This window comes from Dermacentor variabilis, chromosome 3 (assembly GCF_050947875.1).
Source record: "Dermacentor variabilis isolate Ectoservices chromosome 3, ASM5094787v1, whole genome shotgun sequence".
NCBI classification, from domain to species: Eukaryota; Metazoa; Arthropoda; class Arachnida; order Ixodida; family Ixodidae; genus Dermacentor; species Dermacentor variabilis.
Window position 1 is genome coordinate 57,238,972 of NC_134570.1, and position 21,174 is coordinate 57,260,145.

The 21,174-nt window shown below is 47.6% G+C and overlaps 1 protein-coding gene across 3 annotated transcripts in view; it reads left to right on the plus strand.

The window, feature by feature from the left end:
• LOC142575692 (NAD kinase-like) overlaps positions 1 to 21,174 on the plus strand; it is a 160,073-nt gene that overhangs the window by 98,556 nt on the left and 40,343 nt on the right. Inside the window, exon 1 of one of the 3 annotated variants that reach the window (XM_075685246.1) lies at positions 19,429 to 20,473. The exons of the other annotated variants lie outside the window; for them this stretch is intronic. Coding sequence (XP_075541361.1) covers positions 20,235 to 20,473 — 239 coding nt within the window. The 5' untranslated portion in view covers positions 19,429 to 20,234. Of the gene's footprint in view, positions 1 to 19,428; positions 20,474 to 21,174 lie in introns of those variants that run through there. 3 annotated transcript variants of the gene reach the window in all.

A 21,174-nucleotide genomic window follows, 5' to 3' on the forward strand; every position in this document is an offset into this window, starting at 1 on the left:
ACCCTCACCCGCTTTCATCCATATGCAGCGTGCCGGTGATGAAATTGAGTGAGGAAACGATGACACAGACAAAACCTTGGATGTGTTTCACAGGTCCAGCGCCGTGTTTTTCGACATGTCAGAAACGTCAAAGCAAAGGCACCGTACAACTTACAATGTACGTGCAATAAAATAAAAAATAAACGAACACTTTCACAAGACAAGCAGCGCTGCTTTCATAATGTAACACGGCCAGGGATAAGCGTACACTTGTTTTGTCGTTACCACTTTCGCAAGGTTGGGTCAATTCGCCATCCGTGCAAGTCAAACTATAATTGTTTAGCGAGAGGTCAGCGGTCCCAACAAGGAAAGCAGCAGGTAGACTGGCGTTCACTTGCTGCACGCATTCTGTTTTTTCTTCTTTTTTGCGTTGCAAAGCGTTGCTGCTACGATACACGTACGGGTGTTGGATTTCTGCATCTGAAACTTGCCTATAACGCTCGCTGTCGTTCAACCTCGCGCGAGCGCTTAGCGATTGGAACCAATCGACTCGTCAGGTGAGCGAAGTCAGCGGCCAAGGAAGCAATCGAAAGCGGGGCTCAACGCTGTTGAGATTTGCGCATTTCATTTCGGACTCTTGTCGTATATCGATCACACTGCTCCGGGGAAAAGAATCGGACAAAAAAATATTCTGCCGTTGAAACAGACGGAGGTACGACTACGGCGTCCAGCCGTTCGTACACTTCTGACTCCGATCATACGGTGATGTTCAAACAATGTTTTCGGGCTGATAAAGGCCTGTTACGTGTAACATAGGCTCCTACATTCTCCCAGCTCAAAGCAGGGCCCATTGCGATGATGTCGGTATTTCAATTTCCGAACAACAATGATTAGAAACGCCCTGATCGTTGTCGCGAAGATCCCATGCCGCCCTTACACGAATGTATTTGCGCAGTCGAACTGTATATAAGATGCATTATAGTCTAGACTGCTTAGCTTGCGGAAGGTCGTTTTTTTTTTCGGTTTGTTTGTTGGGATTCAACTGGAGGCTGTCTGATAGGCGCCGGAATGAAGGACTTCAGCTTAATTTTTTGACCTCCTGCGGTTATTCTACTTGAGCTTTCTCGCATTCCGTCAGGTCAGAATGCGGCCGCCGCGGCAAGAGATCGAACCCGCCACCTCGTGCTGCGCGGCAGGACGCCGCACTTCAGTCAGCTACCGTTGCGGGCGGACATCTCCTTTATTCTACGGGTGATCAGAATTAAGCTTTACACGTTTCTCAAAATTAAAAATGAAATTAATATGTAAATTATGCGGCAAGGGTGTGACGCAACAGCCGCGTCACACCACGGCGAGGAGCTTTTTTGAGCCGGTCCTCGCAGTCTCGCGCATGCGCAATACTTACCAATTGAGGTGAAAATTTTGAAGGCGGATGTCTCGGAACACGGGCACACTGAGAACAATTTTGCCAAGTAGAATGGTGTAGGAGTACAATTGGCCTCTTGAGTTTCCACTACAAACACGGCCGCGTACTGCAGTCGCTATGAAGTTCATTAATCGATTTTAGTTAACTAGTAGGCTGAGAGCGACAATTATCATCTCGCTTTGTGTCGCCCCTGGCGCCATAACTTATGTGCATAGGTGGATTTCACGTACACCCCAGTGGTTATATTTTAAGAAATCTCTAAAAGATTAATTTTTATGACCCTATATATACACCCCGTCCCGGCATACGCCTTACCAATAGAAGTGAAGAATGCCAGTAACTTCTTGTTTTCTATAAAAATATTATATCTCTCAAAAGTTAGTTAAGAATGTTGGTCTGTCTTTGTGGTGATATTTTTCAGTAATGTTCTATTGTTGCACTGATGTATGTTTTTTTTCCCTCTTGTTTCTCATCCTGTACAATTATTTATAATCAATACGCATTTGCTCATCACTGTCCTGATCGCCGTAGCACATACGCATGTATACTACATGGGCCTACACTAGCCTTGGCTATGGGCCCAACAGTTGTTTGCTTATGTTGATGTACAAATTTATGATGAAATAAATAATGTCTAATGTCTTATATATATATATATATATATATATATATATATATATATATATATATATATATATATATATATATATATATATATATATATATATATATATATATATATATATATATTGCAACACACACACGTGTGTGTGTGTGTTTAGATTGTTGAAGTACTGTTTCAAAACCGTATTCTCATTTCAGCGTCATAAAAGCGAGCGCGCGCGCGAGAGAGAGAGAGATAAAAGGGATGAGAAAGGCAGGAAGATGAACCGGAAGATAGATATCCAGTTTGCTACCCGACACTAGGGAAAGGGTAAGGGGAGACGGAATATAGTTGAATGTGAGCAGGGAAAAAAATAAGGATGAACTTATCCGTCTTGGTTTCCAGCGTCGAAACGTCAGCGTCGGTACACCACTGTGCCGTCACGGATTTCAGTGCATTTCGCCGTATGTCGGACATTATTGTGCAACAGGCCTTGGTTGCGTAGTCGGTTGCGTAGTCGGTAAGCCAGAGGGCGCAGGATCGAATCCCGGCCACGGCGGCCGCATTTCGATGGGGGTGAAATGCAAGAACGGCCGGTACTGTACATTGGATGCAGGTTTATGAAGCCCGGATGGTCAAATCTAATCGCTCCCTAGAGCGCGCCTCATAATCATATCGTGGTTTTTGGCGCGTATTACAGCATAATGAAATTTCTTTAATTATTGCACAGAAAGCGCTCTATATAGGTTAAAGCGTTTGTGGCGTTTAGAAATGCATGTGTTGCTTCTTAACTGATAAATAATTAACTTAGACAAGAGAATACGCTGTCATAAAAGCCATGACGTCATGGGTGCGATGTAACTTCAATGAGGCGTCGCCAGCGATCTTCCATCGCATTTTCCGGTTTACCAAGCCTCCGAACACAGTAAGAATAATGATTACAGCATGCTAAATACTCGTTTTACTATTATAGCATAACTTAGTACCCTTCATCATAGGGTGTACCACGATGCGAAGGAGGCGTACTGTGCGCGAATACTCTCGAGCGTTCACCGTCGTCTCGAGGAGTAGCTTTGTTGCAATGAGCCACAATCGAATAATTACCAAAAGTTGGTTATATATAACCTTTTAAGTGTCAATTTAAAGGCAATACCTTCGGACACGCCACGTTATCTCAGTGGCTATGGCGTAGCGCCGCTGTGTTCGAGGTCAGTTCAGTTCATCGTTAATTTCAGTTTCACAGAATAAACCGCACAGTCGGAACAGTGTCAGCGCATGATACAGGTCGCTGCGTGACAGTCGTTGAGCATCCTATACAGCAAACTGCGAATCGCGAAATGCACTGTCCAAAACATTGATTTCACAATGAATCACAGTTCAGCCAACAAACCTAATTGGTTACAAAGGATATTAACTCATACACATCTGCAGCCAAAAAAATAAAACAAAGAAAGCTCAGTGCTCTTCCACTTTATGAACAAGGATGACGGGCGAAGCTGTGTATGTGGGCCCCTTAATGGTGAACTGCACCTCCGCCGCGGGTCGGCCTGGCATTGCACTATCTTCGGGATTGTTTTTATACACGCAGACACGATAGTGTGCAAAGTAGCCCTTCACAGCTTCGCTGTAAAAAAGCGGGAAAGAAAATGTACACGAACGGGATTTGCAAAGTTCAGCATGTACAAGATGCGTTGGTAAGAACACGACTAAACTATAGAAGAGACTATTTACAGCAGTAATCGCAAATTACAGGAAAGGGTGGAACTCTCGAGTGCTCACAGATTTCCGTGCTTGAAAATTTTGGCAGTATGTATTTAAGCATCGCGGACCCATAATTTCTACGACACTTCGGTAATACAAAAGTATGAGGTTTCCTATAGTTGTACAGGGGTTTCATAACGCTCGAGTGTTATATGTTGAGGAAACGTGCCATTATTTTTAATGCGAAAGCATTATGTGTCCCATTGAGCGAAAATACGTCGTAGTCCGCGTGACCGAAAGATGGCACCAAAAGTGGCCGACGGCGCAAAAAAATATATATATATATATATATATATATATATATATATATATATATATATATATATATATATATATATATAAGCACGCCAAAATATGCTCGGATTGACGTCAAATTTCTCAGGGAGGGTGCTGTAAACAAACTAAATTAATGACTTTGAAAAGAAAATTTGGTACATTTCGGTCTGGGCGAAAATCGAGCCCGAGCCTACGGGGTGCGAGTTGAGCTCGGTTGCCAGACGCCATGCGGCTCCATGGTTACGGCTGACTTAAAGGGACACTAAAGTGAAAAATGATTTCTTCTCCATCTGTAAATTACAGTTCTACAACACCAAAAACACTACTCTTACAACGATAAGACGTTTGGTAAGCCAGAAAAAGCGCAAGAACGAAATACGGGTGGCGACGCCTACTTAGGCTCCCGCACCTTGGGGCTGTGACGTCTTGGATTTTGATGACATCTTCTAGGGCCTACTAATTATATATAGCGGTACAGATTGACTCTATTGTGTTCTAAAGGAACCAAATATTAAGCATGGCAAGTTTCGGGAACCTTTATTCAGCCAACGCGGCCCAAATGCGAAAACATACTTTGGAATCCCTGACGTCACGCTGACGTACCGGCGCTGGGCCTTCGGCGCGAAATTAGAATACTGATACTTAGACCTTCATTTTCTCATCTAATAATCAAACTATTTTTTTGAAATTACTGCCTGCAGGGTTCTCAAACAATGCTTCATTAGTCTAAACTGACTTATTGTTTCGCTTTAGTGTCTCTTTAAGGTGTTCCTTGTGTGTACGTCATTGCACACGTGACGTCGCAGCCATCTCACTGACCAAAGGTGTGGCCTAGCGCGTGCGTCATTGGCCACGTGACGACAAAGCCAATGAGGAGGATGTGGCGCCACGTCATGGGTGTTCATGGCGTTGCGAGGTCAACAAAGGGTACAATGCTTTCGCATTCCCACACGTAAGCAGTCTGGAGCGTCTCTACCGAATTTTTATTTGCCTTTTATAAAGGCAAGTACACATGGCACGTTTTGAAAGATGTGTCTGTGTTCACACTAACATATAACCGCATATACCCAAGGAAACGCACGGTTACACATGAACTAATCGTCACATCGCACAAAATGGTGTTCAGTATATACAGTGTACAGCGGTTATAGGTACAATAATGATGTGACTTTTGATAGTTTTATCATAGAGAAAGAAATTCGACAAGAGGGGGCACTCGGCGAAAAATGGCAACAGGAAGCTCGTCACGCCTAGTGTTAATGCCATCCGTTAGTTGACAGGAGCATCGGAAAAAAGGAATGTGAAATGAACTTACAGGCAACGTTATAGTTTTTTTTTATTCTTTCCCGCTAAAACTAATAAGTTTTGAGTATAAATAAACTTACACTTCGCGGTTTACTTTTCTTGCGTCACCTAGCAACGAGCTAGCGGCATGCCAGACGCGCCATATGCATGCGTCATTCGCCAGACATGCCACCGAAGCGAGCGAGGCCGGCTGCGCATGTGAAGCTCGCCTGCTCGGACACCCGTCTCTTTTGGATGTAGCCCGTTTGTTGGGCTCCTAGCGTTTTCTTGCGTTCCGTCTGCATTTCGACACTGCACCGCTACATTCCTGGACTACAGCAAGGTGAGGAATTTTGGTTGACAGTCTGTCAAAGACTTCAAGCACATTTAGGCTTACTCCACAAAACTGACCCTACATAGTGACGCAGTTATCGAAAAACAGCTCCGCCGTCCAGGCCTAGTTAATTCGAGTTAATTACTCGTACTGGGAGATGCTTGCGACACTTTCTATGAGCCACAGCATTATTATAACTTATTTGGGTAGTTTTTGGGCACGCTCGCCGCACCTGGCTTTGTGACGAAAAGCACCTCGGCCGTGTGACGTAGTTTCGCGTGTACAGAATCTTACCGAGACAAGTTATCGCGCTTTCTCTGACCCCGCACATTATTGTAACTAATTTCGTTACTTTTTGGGGTACTTTTCAAGCACAGTGGCCGCGCTCGGTGTAATGGCGCAGTTAGTGTAAAGCAGCTCGGCCGTGTGATGCAGTTAGTTTCGGGTGTACTGAATCTTACTGGGACGAGTTCGTGACGCATTCTGAACCGAAAAATTATTGTAACTAGTAACTTTTTGGGATACCTTTGAAGCATGCTCGCCGCGCCTGGGGTTTTGAAGTTGACGAAAAAGCAAGCCGGTCGTGGTGACAGCTAGTTCTGCGTGTACTGAATTTTATTGGGACAAGTTCGTGAAGCTTTCGATGGCCCTGCAACAACATATACCTTCTTTCGGTACTCACGCTTGTCGAAAGCGCGACGAGCGATTGCCGAGAGTTATAACAGGGGAGTGTGTTGCTTGCGCCGGCAGGACGCGTAAAAGATAACGCCGAGGAGCTCAAGAACTTGACATTTCTCTCTTCTGAGCGACTGAAAATAGGCTTTGCACCCAATAATTTGTCTTTCTTGAGTGCAACTAGAAGGCATTCTGCGAGCGTGTAACGTGGTCTGGCTGAGAGCCTTTGTTGTGGCCACCTCTGTGTACTTGGCGCACCATCGCGTCGTCTGAGGGCAAGTTGTTTTGGAAACGCGCAGTCACCCGTGTATTTGTGCTCTTAAGGTGCAGGAAATAATGCCCGGGAAGGGAGGGGTGCTTGAACATCGGATGTTTTCTTTTTTTCAGGTTTTATGGCATTATTTGGGAGGAATCTATTTGCTACGAAATGTATGTAAAAGTGAATTTATCTCTAATGTCGCTCATTCACCACTTACGCACGTTTCGCCTCTATACGCAATATTCCTATTAGATCAATATACCAAAATGATACTTGCCTGTAATTAACTTTTTCTTTTCAGCTGATAGCATCAGGTGGAGCTTCGTACGCAAACGACTGCTGCTTACCTGGTGCCACAACTTTGGAGGAATGCACCAGAAGCCCGGAACGAGCATCTATATAGAGCAAAATAAACATTTCATCATTTCAGAAGACTTCTTGCGTTTACTTTATGAAATTGCACGTGACACAGATTCCGTGGTGGCTTGTACAAATAATTCGAAATCATTTTTCTTAAATAAAACGATTGCGCTCCGAGGCCTCGCTTGGTTTAGCAGTAGAAGCTAAAAAAAAAAAAAATGCTGCACCGATGAGCAGAGCCGGCGTGGCGTGTACGAGCTGGCATTCAAAACGCGCGCGCCCAATACCGAAACCGGAACGTGTTATTCCATCCGCTTGGTGCGCTACAGTCAATTCAGCCGCTGGGCTTCTATGGCTGGGCTCTATGGAAATGTCCGCTCTTGTTGAATCATTCTCTATGTTTTTATAGCGATGCTATGAGTTGTGTACATGCGTGCGGGCGACTATGATATTACCACTGCAACGCCATTTGAGTCGAAAAAGCATCGCGCAAGCCTACATGGTATCGTTCATAACCGCCGTAGTAACTCTGGTAACCCTTTCAGGTTTCTGACAAATACTTCCTTACTGACTGTAAACGACAAAGTGTTAGGGTTGGCGTCTGACACCACGTGGCGACAGGTCATTCACCCTACCCCCTGAGCCGGAGCCCACGGGCGTCCTCATCCCCTTCACCTTCTCTTGGCCAGACCCCACGGCGCCGGAGAGGTCATTCACCCGACCTTCTCCCCGGATTCGTCGAAACGAGGATCGACTTCTTCCCGTGCTCGGTATTGCAGGAGGAGGGGCCCTCTCTCCGTGCCTGTCACGTGTCATCGGCGGAAGCAAGATCCCGCCCGCACTTGTAGAGAGCCTATTTAAGGGGCTCCGAAATGTACTTTGAGAGACTTCAGACTTCAGACTTGATACTTCATACTTCATGCTTTTCTTATTTTCTTTTACCTTTGAATAAACCGTGCAAGTTTCGCACTAGCAAATCGTCTCGCCCCTGCTTGGTCGCCCTGATCTACCGGACGCCTGCAGCCCGCCGACAACGCCACGCTACCCAATAAGTAATGTCGGTCGAGCTTCGATAGGCAGGCGCCGCTACTTCTCGGCAGCAGTACCGTACGCTACCCTGGAGTACGCAACAAAAGTCAGAGGAGTCTTCACAAACCGCTTCGAGAGCCACAAAAGTCTCTTAGCTGAACATATCTCATGCAATGCCCAAAAGAGCACAAACGCCATGTTGAAGGTCACATTTGGTGAGGGCCACAGAGTGGACGCTCACCCCCATTTGCAAGAAAAATTGCGTTACGTGAATGTCATCACGTAGGTGTGATGATTGTGATATTTGCAGTCACGCATGGCGATGTCAAAGAGGTTCACTGAAGAGGGGCACATGCCTATTGGCCTCAAGGTCACATACTTAGTGCCACACACCCGGGGACTCCAGGGATACATACCCAGTGCAACATACACAGTGGCACACACCTAGTGGCCCCATTGGCCTATACGTCCACAATTTTCGCAGTGAAGCTGTCAGCCTCTGCTTGGTATTTTTTGTGTCCGAGTGGGCGGTGCTCACCCGAAAATGTGGGCCGATCCCGGAAGAGCGAAAAGAAGCGGGAAGGGCACAGTGGCGCTGCGTCTCCAAAAGACATAACGTGACGTCATCAGGCGACGTCATCACTTGACGAGGACGTCATCGCGTGACGCCAGGTTTGATGTGATGGCGCCATCAGACTGCTTCATCAGACTGTATCGTCACGGGACGATTTCAAGAGGGCACGGTCGGCGCGCTGGCTCTCAGAATTGTCTCAAAGAAAGAGATTGAGAACCACGTCATATACTGGTTCCCGGCACACTTAGGACCAAAGATCGGCGACGTCCCCAACCTTAACGAGGCGGCACAAGAGGCTGCGCGCGCGCTTACAGATCGCGCGGCTTCACCCGACCACTAGGAGAACAAGGACGCTCTCACTACATACAATGAAATCACTAAACACTACTACCTACAACGTAGAGAGTATAGCACGCCACACCGCACGCTCACTTGAGCTCAAGCGGTTACACTCAGAATGCTACAAACAGACACATACCCCACGCAAAACAGACTACACCATTACATGCCTGAGCTCTACGACAAGTCTTATTGCACCAATTGCAAGACATCCCTTAACGTCTGTCATTTACTCTGGCCGTGCTCGCAAGCTCACGTAAACTCCAAACAGGGCAAGCGCAAGTTTGAAGAAGCAATCCGGAGCGAAGAACTCGCTGCCCAACTCTGGGCCGTCCAGCAAGTCCACGACGCCACCAGGAAACACAACCTCCCGGTTCCGTCGTGGGAGACGCCCGCTCCAGGAGAGCCACAAAGCTCTCGTGGCCTGCAGAACCTTGTATAAAGCTTATTTCCTTCCTCCTTCCTTCACGGGACGAGGCCGTCATTATCGTTTATTCCAATTACAATCCGAAGCTATCGTGCCTGTAGGTTGTGTGCAAGCCGTATTTGAAGAATTTCCTCACGGAACTTATCTTCAGAAATTCAATTAGTTCAATAACGAACTTGCGCTTGGCGGGTAGCCTAGGACAATTGGGATGTGTGCTGCACCTCCGGGCACGCGCGTGCGCACGCGACGTACGTCGCTTGTGTTGGTGGCGCTTGTTTAAAGGGACACTAAAGGTTACCAGAAAGTCGAGTTAAAGTGATAAAGCAATGCTCTAGAACGTCTAAGGCGTCAATATAATCGCGAACAGAGCTTTAGTAACCGAGAAATTGAGGTAAATGCACGACACGATTTCAGACCCCCCCAGCGACATTCCGGTACTAGCCCGATGACGAAGGCACTCCTCATCATAATTTATGACACTAGTACTCAACTACTCGTACTAGAAAGATCATTTCCTTAGATTATAAGACGGAAGAAAATGCTACTTGTCCACTTCTGTTCCATTCTAAGAAAAAAATAACATTTTGACGTTACCCTTGAGTAGTATGGCTGATCGAAAGGTTTCGTTTTCGCTCGACTCTGCGCGCTCGACTTTGCGCCGCGCGCGCTTTGGAGTTTCAATTGTTTCATTATCGCGTCGTGCTGCGCTGGTTCTGCTGGCTCGCGAAACGTGCCTTTGGAACAAGCAGCGAGAATGCCACGTCCATGTGATGTCGTGGGATGCGCGAACAGTCCACGGAACTTGGCCAAGGGCAGTTGCAGCGGCGAATCCAACATTACTTATCACTGTGTGCCAACGAGTGAACCTCTCCGTTCGAAGTGGTTAAGTGCCGTACCTCTGCCACAGCGCGCTGGCAAAGAGCCGAAAAATCACGTAGTGTGCTCGCTGCACTTTCGTCCAGAGGATTACGAGTTCAACGCCGACTTACTGAAGTCGCTTGAAGTGCCTTTCAAAGCAGGCTGTCGTCGTAGTAGTACGCAACGACGCCGGCAGCGCGAGCCCTCAACAGCAGGTCACGTTCATCGTTGAACTCGAGCCCAGCATCGCGAGCTAATGTGTCGTTGTCAGGGTCATCCGTTGCAACGAGCGTCGAAGTTGGCGTCATAAAATAAAGAACCAGCTTATCGTCGTGCGCTTTCCCTTCCGCTAGCCACCATAGTTCCGCTTTCGCGCTGCTGTCGGATCTGTCTTGGCTCTGTTTCTGGCCGCGCGTTTGCGTTTTGTGCAGAAAAGCCGTAGCGCCGTCTGCGGGAGCCGTTTTACTCACCGACGGCGCACCGTCACTGTGAGACGATGACGTCAATACTCTTCGATCGGAGGGCGGGTGATTTGAACTGCGCTAGAGGTACGCGGACGCATCAGAAAGCATTTTCTCTTAAAATAAGTCTCTTCTTCGCACGAAACAAGCGTTTCGAGGTTTCTGGGATGGTATTTCAACAGGCCACGTTGACTTAATAGTAACCTTTAGTGTCCCTTTGACATCGGCACAAGCTTCGCTGTACATCCGCTTTCACAGGGTGAAATGACGGCGGACTTTTCTGGTTAGAAAATTATTGCTTTAATTTTATACTTCTGTACAGCGGGAGAATGCGCTGCGGCACGCTGCAACAGTCATCATTTATCATCATTGATTGCCTCTTGAGGACCCTGAGTTTGGGCGGCACATAAAGGGAGGGTAGCGAGAAAAAGATATATGAGCGGTCATGTTTTTGATCAATGAAATATCACAAACAAGCAGGCATGTTAACGTTATACAATTAGATGGAACCATCATTTCAAAAAAATGATGCTAAGAAAGGACGTGTAATGCGTCTCCGCTTGTGTTCAGAAAACATTGATATGTTGATATTACGAGCACAAGAACAAGATGTGGCATCATAATACAATTATATTGAAGCGAAGAAAATGGAAGCACAGCGTTTTATAGCACAGTTTGCAATAGATAATGTAAAGGTACCCAGGACAGGATATTATAAATAAATAATACAAAGGACCAACTACAAAGCGAGATTCCAATTTGAGATTTGGTTCATCAAGGTAAAAAGACATCTGCTGTTGATCGCTTTAATTTAGCAACGTGAGCCGATACTGACCGCCTGAAAATAGAATTGTCCCGTTCTTGGGCGATTGATTCGGGAAGCGAGTTCCATTCTTCTAGGGTAAAAATGAATTCATTGAATGCATTTGTGGCACCAGTTACACGCCGCACATTCGTGGGATTGAAAAGTCGACGTGATGTTCGTGCAGGTGGTGCTAAAAGTGAGGTACGAAGGTCAGGGCGATGGCAATACACATTATATATATAGTACGTGAAATGCGTTGTTTACTTTGTTAGCCATTTCGTTTAGTCATAGAACGTTAATAGAATGGTACTGTCATCAGCTCATATAGCAAATTTCGCCAGTGTACTGAGATTTAGGATGTCGTGTATATAGGTAATGATGCGAAGAAAGTACATGTAATGCTGCGTCTCCGCTTGTGTTCAGAAAACGTTGATCTAGTGATATTACGAGCACAAGAACATGAAGATGTGGTAACATAATACAACTATATATATATATATATATATATATATATATATATATATATATATATATATATATATATATATATATATATATATATATATATACACATGAGAGCTTGGGGAATGCCACTAGAAAATTTTAAACGCCACATGTGCAGTGGTTTATTACTTCATATTCTTGTTTGAAACAGAGATACCATTGTATTAGGTTGAGAGCGTGACCATGAATACTATAGCGTTCGAGCTTAGCAGAAGTGTCTTATGATTTATAGTGACGAAGGCCTTTCTGAAATCTATAAGGCTATCTAAGGCGAGAAGCTGTTTTTCAATGTTTTCTAAGATGTGTTCTTATCGCGCGTGTAATGCGAGTTCCGTTGAGCTCGTAGGTTCGACCCCCGCCGTGGCGGCGTCGGACTTCGTCGGGGGCGAGACGGCGATATGCAAGATAAAACGCTGGCGCACTTAGATTTAGGTGCACGTTAAAGAACGCCATGCGGTCAGAAATAATCCTCGAACGTTCCAAAACGGCGTGTCTCGTGATCCCATCAAGGCTTTGGCTGACGCAAAGCGCCGGAATTTAATCCTAACACCTCCAACAAAGAATGTTCGAACCATAGCGAGAAACGTTCGATCCACCTATTTTCCGTAAAGAATGGCGCGTTCATCTTGTTTTTTTTTTCTTTTTTGCTTTCGAGCGCGAGATAAAGCTAGTGATCTGTTAAAGATGCATCTCACGACTTAAGTATACACGTGCGCGAACCCGAATAAGTTTCCAATGTGATAAATTGGTTCTTCACTCGTACCGAACGAGTGGGCCGCCGTAGACAAAAAAAAAAAAAAAAAAAGAAAAGAAAAAGAAAAAGAAAGAAAAAGAAAGAGAGTTTCGACGTGACCGGCCTCGACAGTAGTCACTGATGCATACAGCCATGCACCGCCACAACCTTCAAAATAACATTCGATCAATGAATCCGTGAGTAAGAAATATCAAAAAGCTGTGAATAATGATACTTTATTGCTTCAGTGTACATAGGCCGCAGCGAGCTGAAGTATTCTGCTGGATATCAATCACACGAAATTAGTACGAAAGCACGTGCTTGACTCGGCGGCCAATCGACGAGCATCGCATTCGGAAGGCTCATAGCGCGAGCCGCGGAAGAAGGTCGTTTGGACGGCATAATATCGCGTGCCCCCTGTTGGCACACACTTAGAGGTCAATATCTGCGCATTTTCTTTCTTTTTCTCTTCTTTTCTTGAATTGGGGGGGGGGGGAGGCGTTGTATGGTCATTAGGTAGTTTTACCCCCGTATTTAGAAATGCTTCTCAGCATCTGAAACTAAGCCCATGGTTCACTTGATATAAATGACGCCTGGTGTGAACGCGCCCAAGACGCTCGTTGCGTTTCCTTTGGTGCGTTCAGGACAGGCGTCATTTAAACCAAGTCAAGCATGGGGTTCCGATGCTGAGAAGCTTTGCTCGCGCAGACGTGAGAATGCCGCGTTTGTTGCAGGCACGCATGAACGCAACGTTTATAATTTTTTGCGTACGCGAACGTTTGTGCATGGAGGTCTCACATATACATGCGGTGATTGCTTCTTCACGATGATCCCCAGAATAAATGTAAACTTATCTAGTGACCTTCGGCAGACATGCACGGTATCGCAGTTTGTTCAAGACTATAGCCGCAGAGTCAGCTATACAAAAGAAACCCCCTGCGGATAACTAAGAAAGCGAAATGCGCAATCGCAGCTTCATGCGCTACAGTCGGGAGGACGACAATATATTTTTTTTTTATTTTATGCACCTTCCTCAACCTTGCGAGCTGCCGCAGAACTGAATTGTCGTATTCAGTCTGGCTGTATTCGACTTGTCAAATAATTTGCCACACTCATTGCAATGGCGAGGCAAGTTTACACCGTTATCCGCAATGAGTGTGGTTGTTACCCTTTGTTCAGCAATGTGACGATTCTTGGTAGGGGCAAGGGGAAAGAAGAACGAGAAATCTTGGAAGCGCACTACATCAGTTTATTAGGTGACGACTGCGTTAGTACAACCTCGGTGCGCTTACTTGAAAAAGAATTTGAATTTCTAGGTCGGTCACGATAGAAGCGTCTCTTGTCTTTTTATGCTATGTGATTAGCGATGATGCAGTTGCGCATGCTCTGCTGGCCTTGCTGGGACTACACCGATTCTAATAAAGCTCAGTTGATAGTCCAGTCGTTGTGGTGTGAACCTCTCCTCTCGTCCTTTGTGTTTTTGACTGGCTTTTTCGTTCAAGAATGTACCAACTGGCCCAGATTTCAACCCTTCTGCAAAGTCCTTTGTAGCTTCGTGGCAAAATTGGGTGAATGACAATATGCCTTTTCTCGTTTGCTTTTAGTGACTATTGAAACAAAAGATTATTCTAATCTGCCTGCCTAATTGGCTATGTTGTATGAGCTCGAGGAATGGAGCCAATGCCCCTCGCGGAGTTCGAGTACATTTGACTTCAACCGTCATTGAAGGCGAGCGCCTGACTTCCGCGTAAGACTGAGCGGTCTGTACTGCTCAGTCCTGTAATATACACTACACTAAACTTATGCCATAGTGCTGCATCTATCACGAGAAACTGCAGTTTCTCGTGATAGCAGCACGTAAAGGTCGTATACATGAAGCCCTTCATGTACGAAGGCGCACAACGCAGGGGCATACATTTAGCGTGCGTACGTGCGACGTAAGAAGGTTCGCTAGGTTCTGAGCATGCGCATTTCCGTTGCGCAATAATTTTTTTCCTGTACGCAGAGGTCTTAAGCGCGTTTCTGCGATGCTGCGTTTCTTATTTCCAGAGATTAGTATTTCTGCGGCCTGCATTTAATCTTTGTGTTTGACATGCGACAACGAAGAACCTCGAAAAAGAACGCTTTAAGGCCACCAAGGTGGTGGCCTTTAAGACCACCAGGTGATGGCCTTGCACAAACCACCAAGGTGGTGGTTTTTGCAAGCCGCTGAACTGGTAGCACGCGGTTTACGAGAGTAAATGAATGCGCGCCAAGCTTAGTGGCTATCGCTTTGCGCTACTGAGTAAAGTATGAAGAGACAGAAATGGTTCGCGTCCATATAGAGAAGGTAAAATGGTGAATAGCCGGTGGTGCCATGCCTATACACTCCGAGAAAGGTTTACACCCTTTGGAGTGCCCCTTCTGCCACACAACAATCGTCATCTGCCTTGATGCGTTTCCTTTCTTGAAAACGCCGCGCCCGTTACTTTCCTGTCGGGAATGCTATCACGCTGATAACGCGCATGCCGTTCGGCACTGGAAAGTACCGGGCTCGCAGCGTTAAAGAAAGGAAACGCATCAAGGCAGATGACGATTATCGTAGTGTGGCAGAAGGGGCACTCCAAAGGGTGTAAACTTTTCTTAGAGTGTAGACGAGTTGTAGGCGAAAGTAACGTATAGGGCAAAGTAGTGTTCCAATCGCCGTTGGACGGCGGAAGCGTACAGTGGCAGTATTCACAGTTCCGTAAAAAATTTTTTTTTAAAAATCGGCAGCATTTTACACCCCTGTAACACGTGAAGGCGAACGCCTGCTGCACACACGGTATAATGCGTTAAGTTACACGATAGGAGGGGTCAGACGTCTTGCAAGACATAACGAGCCGCAGTGTGAAGTAAACGTGTGGCGTGGTAGGGCGACCTCCTAAACGACACTAGCGAGTACCTAATGGACTACCTAAGGGTTCTTGCGTTCTTTCTTTCGATCAATCTTTCTTTCTGTCTTTCTTTGTTACTTTCGTTCTTTCGTTCCTTTTCTTTATTCTTTCGTTCGTTCCTTCTTTCTTTCGTTCTTTTCATTCTTTCTTTCGTTTCTTCATTCCTATTCAATCATAGCATCTTTGCTTGCTTGCGGGGTATGAGCCATTATTGATGATGATATTTTTGCAACATATCTTTTTGCATCACTGGACTAGACGCCGCTTTTTTCGGGTATGAACCACTGCAACGAGCCACTTGAGGCTTTCGCCTTAATAAATTAATAACACTTGAATTTGTGCGTGAAAATACACACTTCACAGTTTTGCAGACGAGTGGGGCCATAATTACACACCACATCATACCATATAACGAACTAAAACTTTCATGACGCATGTATCTGTAGTAATGCCATCTCTTTATTAGAGGGCATGGAGATTTGATATAAACCTAAGGTGTTCCTATTTTCTAAGAATGTTTTGTGAAGTAACCAGTGCTTTTCTCAGTGAACCGCTGTCAAACCCGGAACATGTTCTTTCTTTTTCCAAGGTTAATGGTCGGCTATCTAAAAGCACCAAATCTGGCCTAAGTGTCGTCCTTGCGGACACTAATGACAGATTTCATGCCATGAATTCTGCGATTGTTATTAGTTGAATGATTTGAAGTTATTTGATTGTGTGTCCGCACAGACCGTGCTCGCTTCGTAGTTTTGTGTTTCATACACTTGATACGAAGGTGGTACACATCTTCGACTGTATGGCACAAACGCACCCATGAGGGCACAAACGTGTTTTATATGCTGTAAAAAAAAAAGAAGAAGAAAGAGAGAGGGAGAATGTGGCGTATGTGCTAAATCGCACAACTACTTTTCTTCTATTTTGATCACTGTACTGAATTTCAGCGTAGACGGTTCTCGTAATTAGTGGTTTATCATAAAGCGACGTGGAAAATGAGAGTGTGCTGACGTCAAGGAGAAGCTGGGGGGTGTTAGCGAGTCTGGCGGTCTGGAATGTTACTCCAGGTGTCGGGTGAGGAATGAGACAATACGCACCATAATCACGCCGACGCATAGCGGCATACAAACCCAGAAAAACCCGCATACGCACCACAGCTACTCACAAAATCTCTATAAGGCCTGCAGCTTCGCATCTTGGGCCCCGGTGCCTACCTGCAACTTCAAACAGCATTTCTCTTGCTGTTCACGCGCTAAAATGCTTCTCAGTACGTTCTTGACCTCCGACACTCTTCAATGACGTCATGCGTCACAAACGCCAGCGCAAAGAAGAAGGAGGGGGGGGGGGGTCAACGAAACAAAAGGAAGCGCGAACAGCACTGCAGGGACAAAGACAATCACTCTCTTTTGCACGCATCCTCACGTCGAGTGGAGGGGGGAAAAAAACGACACGAATGACTTGTTCTAGACGCGTTCCTTCCACGCACTGTACACGGTGACCACGTCCAGTTCTTCACAAAAGAGGGAAGCGCAAACCAAAGAGGAAACCCCGTCACCCGGAATATACGGAGAACTTCCTTCGGCGGCAGACACTGGAACAGCGAAGGTCGGGGAGCGTTATCTCTTGTTCGTTAGCCGCCAGACGCAAGCGTTTTGTTTCGTGCGCGTTTTCCTTTTTTTTTTCCCTCTTTCCTGCGTGGCCATGCGCTGGCGCTTTCGACGCGTGACGTCGGTGCCACCGACCGCCTTCGCTCAAGCCCAAAACGCCGCCGCTCTCATCACTCCGCGCCGGACGGACGGCAGCCAGGCAGAGACGGAAGTCAACGAAGCCGTCGCGTGCGGCACACGCCGGCAGATCCGGGAAACGGGCCCACGACCTCGCCCCTCCTCCTCCTCCTTCCGACAGAGCCAGCTCGCGTCGTCTTCATTGTCGCCTCGAGCGAGCGGCAGCGCCATTCCGGTCACTCCATAGCGGCAACGTACCTGGCGCGCCACCGACCACCACCGAGTTGAAAAAAAAAAAAAAATTAACCACCGCGATCCCGAACCACGTGCAGTTGGAATTTGATTCCGCGAGAAGCGTGATGTGACAATTCTGCTCTTATTCATTTCCTTTCCGCGCGCCATCAATGGATCGAGCAGACCCTTCGTCTATATACGTTAACCTTTAGCAATATTGGCCGTCCGGAGCATTTTGCGATAAGAGAGGAACAGAATCGGGCAAAAGGAATTCCTGCATTGTGCCGGTCCAAATGTTGCACTGTATGGCCGAAAAAGAAGACAGCATAGAGACACAGAACGTGTCATTCAATTTACTCTGCCACGCAGCACAGCACAATCACGTTCAGTAACCGGTTAGACCAAAATTTCGGCTCCTATTTATTGGCGTTCATATGCACTGATAGAAATACGCTCGCAGTGTATCACAGTGTATGGCCCCTAGTACGGGGGCCCGTTTACGAAATGTACATCTTGTGACTCTTATTGATGCGAATTGTTGTCTAGGGCGACGGTGTTATTGAAATAATTCCAAATAAGACGTAGAACTAGTATAAAACAAGGCCGAGGTTCACAGGATGATGAAGACCTGGAGTGTCCCTTGTCGGAATATTGGCTCCGGCCAATTACTTTGCCTCGTTCGCGCACTGTTGGTTAATTTAAAATGCAGTAAAGTTAGTACAGTATTGCAAGAATAGGAAGTGTTGTGTAATAAAGTTGTATACCCAGGGCGGCAAGTAGTATTTCTTGGCGACGTACAGGGCTCTATAACATCCAGGAATCGAAAAAAATCACCTACGATTACGACACTCCCTAATGCGAAATTTCAATGCAGCTGTGTAAGTGTTTATAATTCTTAAGTGTGTATAAACTGAGCGAAAAGTGGCACGACTGCCTCGCTACTAGGGAGATCGCGAAAAGCAGAGCGTGGGTGACGCGTGTGCGCGATTCATAGCAGCCGTCGCAGACAGACCTCCGCTCATGCAGCGGTTTGTTTCCATATGTGATATCGGTTGACGCACTCGCCGCATCCCATCGGTCACACGACAGCGGGGCCAACTCGTAGCGGTCGCAGAGCCCGTCTTGCGGGCACTACGCTATCCACACCCTCCTGCTCCGCTTTCCTCCTCGTGCTCTATTCGCTATCGCCGTTTTTCATCACCCGTTGCGCTCCGCGTTCGCTCAGTTACGCCGACGGAGGCCGAGGCACGCCGACGCTCAACGCAGGAACGGGCGTCTAAGAGCTGCTAAAACGGTTACATATGCAGCCTCAAAGCAGTTACGTATGCAAAACTTACGAACGTGAAAAAAGGGAGAAGGCTCGAAGCATGCACCTCGAAGGCCACCCCCTTCTGTCTGTGCACGCGATGCTGATAGACGTCGTCCGTCCGCCAGTGAGAGCGATCGAATTCACGCACCGGCGTCGGCTAATAATTATCGAGGCCGTGTAGTCCAAGGAGTGCAGCAGCCGCCATCTCACACGCGCCGCCTCACGCGCACATACACGTGCCGAGCGCGCGCGCTGCTGAGATTGCCACTCGCGCGTGCGTGCGTGCGCTCCTTCTCACTCTCTCGATTCCTGACAGCCTCGAGGGGCATCCTGGTCGTTTCGGCGACGACGACAGGCACCACTCGACCGTCGCGTAGGAATTGTAATAGGGGCGCGTGCAGAAAACAAACGGGGCTCCCCTTCCGTTCTCTCCACCGCCGAGCCGATCACGTCTCCTCCTCGTTTACCCTCTCCTGCAAGACGACGACGTTCTCTTGACGAAGCCAGCTGCCGCAAGAGGGGAAGAGAGCGTGCGTGTGTGGGCGCGTGCGGTGGAAAAGGAAACTTGCGTGCGAGTGAGTTCTACCGCTCTCGACGCAACGCCGGAGCGAAGCGGTGAGAACAGACCACTGCTTGTGTTGCTGGTGTGGTGCGGCCGAGACGAAGAACGTGTTTATCTAGTCGAAAGGCGGGGACCCGGTGGGGGCAACTCCGCGCGAAATGTGGATGTGTCGGCGACGACGTTTTGTGCTGCGTTGTCTTCGCTGCGGCGGCAGCCGCCTAAGCGAGCGGCATCAGCGTTGAATCACCGAGCGCCGCTGCGACCGCCGACGACGTCCGGCTCACGCTGCTGAGCCGCCAGCTATACTGCTGTCGGACAGGGTCGGTGTCCAACCGGTTAGAAGCTGTCAACCCGACAGGACAACGGAGCATTCACGTCTGCGCTAAAGTGAGTTAGCGGGTGACAGTTCTCGTAGTGTCGGGTTCAGTCAGGAGCCAGGAAGCGAGCGATTACCGATTGCCATCAACGAGATAACGTCGGCGGTGAGCACGGCTGAAACAAGTTAGTAGCAGCTGCGTGCTAGAGATCCCTGCCTGGTTCTTCAAGCCGTGCTGTTACAGGATCAGTGAACAAGAAGCTGCTGATCTGAATCTAGGCCCGCAGGGCCAGCTTTTTCACTACAAACGCGGCGTAGTAGGGCTGGTCGAAGCAGCACTCTTGGTTTCCGAGGTCCTGCACTCGCAGGATCAGTGGAGGAGCCGGCGACAAGCTGCGCGGGCCCCAGGTTCCCAGCCCAGACTAGGGATACCAGCGAATTCGCGTCAAGGTTGCACTGGAAGCTGGGAGCTGCAGAACTCGGCAGTGTACCATGAGCAGCCTAAAAGACACGGTCGTTCCGGAGCTGGACGAGTCTCGCAAGGGTGAACTGCCTGTGGTGCACGAGGTGAACAACGTCGAGCTGCACGGTGGCGGGGGCGCCCGCACGGACAAGTTCCCGACGACCGGCGGCAAGCCGTCGGTGCTGACGTTCGCCGACATTCCGTCCGAAGACCCGCGCGACAAGAAGTGTCGCGTGGCCCAACTCAAGTCCAGGATCGCTGTGTTCAGGTACGAGCATGTCTCCGCAGACCTGGCGAATGCATACGAGTTATAGGCAGCTGCCAAACGGCTTTCCTTGCTCAATCAAATGTTGAAATTACGTTTCGTTCTTTTTGCACGTTCGATGGAATGAAGGCGGCACCCAACTTTCGCAGGCTGCAGGCCTTCTCACGTTGCCGGAGTAAACGTTGCAAACAACCTGGCATATAATTGACTGCTCCGTTTCATACAGCGAAAACGGATGCGTGTGTTTTGAATTTGGTGGTTACGAAGGTCGCTTCCTATCGCCTTGTCTGATTCTGGGTGATGCAAACTTGCTGCTGGCCATTTGTATACTGGAATGCAAAGGCGACACGGGCGGTGCTTAGAGCGCTTTCGCACATTCGATTATCATTTTCAATTGAATCGTAGCGGTAGCAAAATAAGATCGTCTGTAGATCAGCTTTTATCAGCCAATCTATTGGGTGTCACTCTTGACGCGCCTTGACCCGCTGTGGTTGCTTAGTGGCTTTGGTGTTGTGGTGCTAAGCACGAGGTCGCACTACCAAATCCTGGCCTCGGCGGCCGCATTTCGATGCGGCCCCAATGCAAGAACACCCGTGTATTTCGATTTAGATGCACGTTAAACAATCCGAGGTGGTCAAAATTAATCCGGAGTCCCCCACTACGGCGTGCCTCATGATCAGATCGTGGTTCTAATCTTGACGCGC